At 40.3% G+C, this 5936-nt stretch overlaps 1 protein-coding gene across 1 annotated transcript; it reads right to left on the reverse strand.

Moving 5' to 3' along the window:
* Window positions 1–359: 359 nt before the first annotated feature.
* Window positions 360–5639, reverse strand: LOC112560905 (metabotropic glutamate receptor 3-like). Its single transcript, XM_025233016.1, has 7 exons — window positions 5020–5639; window positions 4414–4689; window positions 3966–4202; window positions 2885–3829; window positions 2114–2262; window positions 1512–1630; window positions 360–1300 (listed from the first exon to the last, which is right to left on the reverse strand). The coding sequence occupies exons 1-7, from the start codon at window positions 5131–5133 to the stop codon at window positions 1005–1007; spliced, it is 2136 nt and encodes a 711-aa protein (XP_025088801.1). The 5' UTR covers window positions 5134–5639; the 3' UTR covers window positions 360–1004.
* Window positions 5640–5936: the final 297 nt, after the last annotated feature.

Below are 5936 nucleotides of genomic sequence, written 5' to 3' on the forward strand. Positions count from 1 at the left end.
TTTGAAGCTCGGAAATCTTTGTATTGTGGTTGGATCACGTTAGAGCCACAATACGGTCATCAAGTTTACAAAATTAGTCTAATTATTGAAGGACATAGCTACATACTAATAAAAAGCTGTCAAACTTCAGGCTGGCTATGATATCTATGTAAACTATTCTCATTCTCATTACCTTGCACTCACAAACTGTTTGGTTGTGTCTTTGAAACTTAGGTACAAGGGTATATGTTATTGTATGATTGTTATTATTTAGCATAAAATATTTCGTTTCTTTTACAAGGTAAGGCAAACTGAGTATCCCCGCCTCTCTTTCACTTTATCTCTCTCTCTCACACATTTATTGTTAGTCAGCACTTGGCAAAACATCTTTACTCTTGTAATGTTCAACTTCCTGTCACAGACTTAATGGCACAACTGGCACTTTTGCATATACATAAAGACATTAAGTTACTTTATCAAATGAAAAATATTTTACTCGCGGTTACAGGAATTAATATAAATTACTTCACATTGTAACTAGATGTACTTTAAACAGTAGCAAGTTTTAATCATATTAAAGTTTGACACATTAGGGTTATACATTGTATTCTACTTTATTCTCCTTTTAAAATCTTCAGGATTATCTGTGTTACAGGCAGTAGTTGATTGCAAAACTAAACTAAAATTAAATTAAGTAACAAATAAATAAAATTTGAAAGCAAATATTTTATTATTTAGAGGTGTTCGTGTTTCAAATGTCTGCTAAATAGCTTGTGGTCGATACGGTAAGGAATTTCAATAACAGTTTTGTCATACATTTGACATCATTAAGTACCTTTAGATTATCACAAAGAACCTTTTTACTATCAAAAAGAATTTAAAAACTAGAAATAAATTTAACATGAATAAGGAATTTTGTGGTTTTAATTAAGATTATGTCGTCAAATATTTTAAAAAAGATTAGCAAAGCATCTTAGTAAATGATAAGATAAATAACAAAATGTATAAATTGTGAAATTCTATATTTAACTGTTATAAACTCTAGTACACTGGCGTAATGTATCCACCCCATTCTTCCTGTACAGTACCGTTACATAGAGGGGGTGGGAGACTCGTCTCAGAATGAACTGAAGCTTTGTCTTCAGGAACAAGAATAGGATCACCAGAACACAGCTGAGCAGAGTTTCCCAGAGAAGCATAGTGTTCACAGGGTTCGGCCTCGTTTGATTCCTGACAGGACCCGAAGGAGTTGGACAGGTGCAAGTGCTGTCACCACTGCGTCTAGCACCTGGCACGAACCTGATAGTTGTTCCCCTCCTACCTGGTATTCGTCAATAAACATCAAAATAAATATGGAGAAGTTTATCACACGTCAAAATAAGGAACTTAAATTATTTTTTACATCGTGCTATACTTAATATGCAGTACAGCGACAACACTGGAGAAAAATATGGATTTGTAAATAGATGAAATAAAAGGTGTTACAGAAGAAACATTGCCGCAGTCTCAGGCAGTGATGTAAAGATACGAACCTTTTACCTTCAAGCGACGCCAGAAGTGAACGACAAAAACAATAAGAACGATGACAGCAGCGGCAAGTGGAAGACTGACTCCCACGACTACCGGTACGGTGATGTTGTCGTCACTGTCGCTTGAACAGAAAAAAGTTTATAGATAGTACAATGAGGTATAGCATTGTCATAGAGCTGGAACGATCACATTAGCAGTAAGAATATAATGAAATTGTCTCCCTCGATCCAGGTGATGCTTCTGTTTCTTGGACCATTACTTTAATACCACGTCATCGGACCAATTAGCCATGTAAAATTACCAAAAAGATAATGTTCATAGCCATACTAGCCTAAACATGCGCAGATGTTGTTCTGATAGTTGTTCACACATGACACATGCAAAGAAATTATTGTTTGGTAAACAAACGTAAATCCATTTGAAAAGAATCAATGGTCACGTAACAATTTCTTCTCAGCGTCACCAAATATCTATGTTCATTAGTCACTAGATAAAAAGATTCCTAAAACGGTTTCTGGACCTTCAGGCAAATGCCATAGTCGTACTCTGTTCCGCAGAATGAAAATATTGGAAACATCATCAAAGAAATCAGAAATGGAAATACCCATTAGATATGGTTGTTGTTTGTTTAGCTTGTTTGAAACACGCGCTACACTCAGCTGGGTTCGGGCAGACCGCTGAAAACTGTTCACCACCAGGTGGCGTTAGCTTGCTTTCGTCTAATGTTAGCTTTTGGTTTGTCCATGATCCAACCTAAATAAACATTTGACATGGTTTATCGGATTCTGTGAAGAGGGAAACAGTAAATACCCATGAAGCGCGCCAGAATCGGCCAAGCTTGGACCAAGCTAAAAATATTGGCCCAAGCTTGGCAGAATCTTGTGTGGTTGCTGGGTAAACGTATAAATACTACAAAATATGCAATATAAAAATGACATTGAAATTGAATTGAAAAATTCATTATGTTTACCTAATTTTAGTGAAAATTATGAATACAAATCATACTCTAAAGCTATAGACTCTAATATTTTGGTAAATATCTTCAATCTGGAGTTTGTTGTTTTGTTTAATGTTCTTCCTGTCAAGGAAATTTCCCACTTATGTAAGACGTGGTCTTTTGTGGTTGGCGAAAGGTTTCCAAAGGCGCGTGCAACGTTTTTCAATATTGAAATAAGTTTTTACTAAAAAAAAAATTACACGAAGAGAGATTTTGAACGGTGCGCAAAATTAAGAAAACTATAGGAGTATATATAGTAGAGTAACATCTACACATCGTCTGGAAATTTGAAACTGCTGTCAGGAGAAAATTACTGGCAGATGACAAGGTCCTTCACGCTACATTATTTGAATCTTTGGTCACTGGCGAAGAACTTACCTCAGTGTATATCACAGCATCTACTGGAGACGTTCTGTCTCGTGTCACCTGTAGAATCTTAAAGCCCACAATCCCGTCTCCGTTGTCATCAAACACCTGTGTAAGTTCTCCTCTATTGTACATGTCTAGACGGATGTTCTTCATCGTCTTGACAAGCTCCTCCGAAGTAAAAGCACTGCACAACTGCCTGGCAGCTGATCCGCACAGTTTATTCAAGGTTTGGTTGAAGCCTAGTACAAGGGCATTCACAGCTTGTATGTGAAGTGAAGCTAGAGGATCGTCGACATAATCGGAAGCTATATTTTCTGGACAGAGTCCTGTCTTGCCTTTCCTTTCAAAACTTTTGTCAAAATAACAGTTTTTCCTGGCCTCCCAAAAGTATCTGAGCCAAACATTCTCTGTTTTTGTGGGATCCACAGACGTGAAATAGGTGTGAAAGGACGAGTTGTATAAAACGTCTTGTGAAAGGACCAGCGACCCTTCCAACTTGGTCTTGCCTTGGATTAGCTCCTGGTGTTTGCCCCACGAATCGCTTGCGAGGAAGAGGAAATTGTCATTGGACGTGAGGTCAGGTAAAATGGCGTCCATGACCTTCTCAATGTCTACGTCATAGAGCACGACGATGACCAGCTTGGCGGCACTCTTCTTGCGGAGCTCATCCTTGATCCATTTGTATTCGCTGACATCACTGCGACTAGTAACGGCGATTTTCTGAGCGATGCAGATGTTGGTGTAGTTCTGTGTCAACGCTTCTTCAAGCTTTCGCACGAGTCCTTGGGCGTAGTCCGCCATCTTGTCATACATGACCTGGATGTAAGTGGAGTTCAGCTTGACTGCCACGTCCAGCAGGATCTGTACTTGCACGTCGTCCGCTGGAACCAGACGCATAAAGTAGGGATATTTTACTCTGTCCTTGAGGTCAGAAGAAGTGGAAGAAGCACTCACCTAAACAGACAGTAAGCCTGATTAACTCGGATGTTATGAGACATTGTTTGTTATGTTGCTGAAAATGCAGGAGAAAGTTGAAAGAAATCACATTTAGCACCGCAAGATGTGAAAGCTCTCTGAAAGACAGACGTACCTGTACAAAAGGTCTGCCAATGCCTGTCAATATTTCTGCCGCCGCAATGCTATCGCCACTAAAATAGGCACCCACGTATCCCATAATGTTTGACAGCAAGATGCTGCTGTTGAGGTGGCTAGGGTCAGGCAGGGGCAGACGTCCAGTGTGCAAGTCCAGAAGTCTCTGGCGGACCACGAGAGGACTGCTGCAGGAGTTGATAAGTAGCAGTCCAATCTTATGACCTGGCAAGATGTCCTGAATTTACAAAAACGAAATACAAACCAGTGCCAATGGGGTTTACTTTTAAATGCAGTGTTTTGCTTCTTTGCACATCACCTCTGATATTCTGCTAAGAAATGTCAGACGACCTCGTAAGTAATCTCTGCTTAGACTGGAACTTTCAGAAAACTTTAAGGGGCTAGCTTATAAAGCAAGTCACACTAAAAATAATAAAAAAATGTCTTACTGCAAACATTCCTTCTTTTTTGTTTATTTCTTTCACTGCAAACGCCACGGACTCTGCTAAATCCGCGCCTGCAAGTGTTTTAATCTTGCCGCATGTAAGAGATGACAAGGGATTTTTCTCATGTATTGACAGAATTCCGACAATATAAAAATCCCCTGTGTTGCAGTCACACTGAGCAGGCATTCTTTGTGACCAGGACAAAGAACTTCCGTTTTCTCTGTAAAAGACTACATCAGACTCTTGGATCGTAAGTTTGCTGTCTGCGTATGTCGCAACCTGCAGAAAGACAAATGATGTATGTAGATATGGAAGACTGATAAAATTGGCAGCTACTAAGTGAAACTGTTTCCGATTCCTGTACTAGACTAAGAGATGTATGAATTCTCTGAAGTTGGAAATTTCCTCTTTTCAGCGGTTAAAACAAATATCACTTTGAAACGATTATAGGAAATGGCAATCCGTTATTGGCTTGAGCTGGCAGCAAAATGTTAACATACAGTTAATGTTTCCAATAAATAAACTAATACAAGTTGTAAAAATAAAATCAAAAAGGGGAAATAAAATATCAAGTCCCTGTAGAGATCCTGTCGGAAGTGAAACCAGTACCTGTTTGAATACATAGTCTTTGCCGTTATTTTCTTGAACATTGTAGACTGTGTAGTTGGATTCTCCACCCGTTAATACGATGTCTCTGTTTTCATCAAATGACACTGATGTCATGTTGCCAAATTCTGCAAGCTCTGTCCTAAACTCGCTAAGGGAAATGGGTGATTTACGGAATGTTGTCAGGAGGCCGCTGCTATCTGATATCAACTCAATCAAACCTGTGCACAATGAAATATTTGAATCCGAACACCTTTCCGTGTGCTGTTGCTTCAAGAAAGCTGCCAGGACTGCCGCTGCTTTCAAGTGATACCCCGTGTACAGACTCACAGTCTTCTTCACGCTGTTGACATCCTGCCTTCTCCTATCCCAGCAGCCAGACTGTGTGAAGTCACACTGAGTCACCTGCTGAAACAATCCTACCAGCCAAGGAATTCTTCTTGCATAATCAGTGAAAAATGTTTGATTTGTCCAAAGGTCGTTCCAAAATGACTGAAATTTGGGCAACGGGAAATAAGGCGGTGACGTCACGAGCGCCCCAAGTGCGATGGACACGATTGTACCCGGGGTGGATTGTAAATTTGTCTGCTGAAGCCCCACAGCTTCCCCGAGGACAAGGCTGACGTCATACTTGCTGTCACCGCACCTAGTTCGGCAGACACAGCCTTCACTCCCCTACAGGTAGTGTCTCGGCACTCGCCGTGTCTCATCGAGAAGTGAAGTGCTGGCCCGCAATAGTTAATTTAAAATCTTCTTCCTTCCTTTCTGCAGAGGAAGAACAGCATGCCCGAGACGAAAGCTGAACCCAGGACAAGCCAACCCTCAAACTATTGGTGACTGGCGATAACCGTTGAGCGACCGGACGCCCCACAAGCGTACAGCAGCGAGAGGTAAATGGTGTAAGGGAGATAATCAAGATC

Source organism: Pomacea canaliculata, linkage group LG3 (assembly GCF_003073045.1).
Source record: "Pomacea canaliculata isolate SZHN2017 linkage group LG3, ASM307304v1, whole genome shotgun sequence".
Classification (NCBI taxonomy): Eukaryota; Metazoa; Mollusca; class Gastropoda; order Architaenioglossa; family Ampullariidae; genus Pomacea; species Pomacea canaliculata.

Excerpts from the sequence above, each read along its gene's own strand:
- LOC112560905 (XM_025233016.1), bottom strand. The coding sequence starts at position 5,133 with ATGACATCAGTGTCATTTGATGAAAACAGAGACATCGTATTAACGGGT. Across the intron at positions 3,830-3,965 it reads TTGGCAGACCTTTTGTACAG|GTGAGTGCTTCTTCCACTTC; the intron begins GTACGTCTGTCT and ends CTGTCTGTTTAG. Across the intron at positions 2,263-2,884 it reads ATGCTGTGATATACACTGAG|GTTGGATCATGGACAAACCA; the intron begins GTAAGTTCTTCG and ends ATGTTTATTTAG.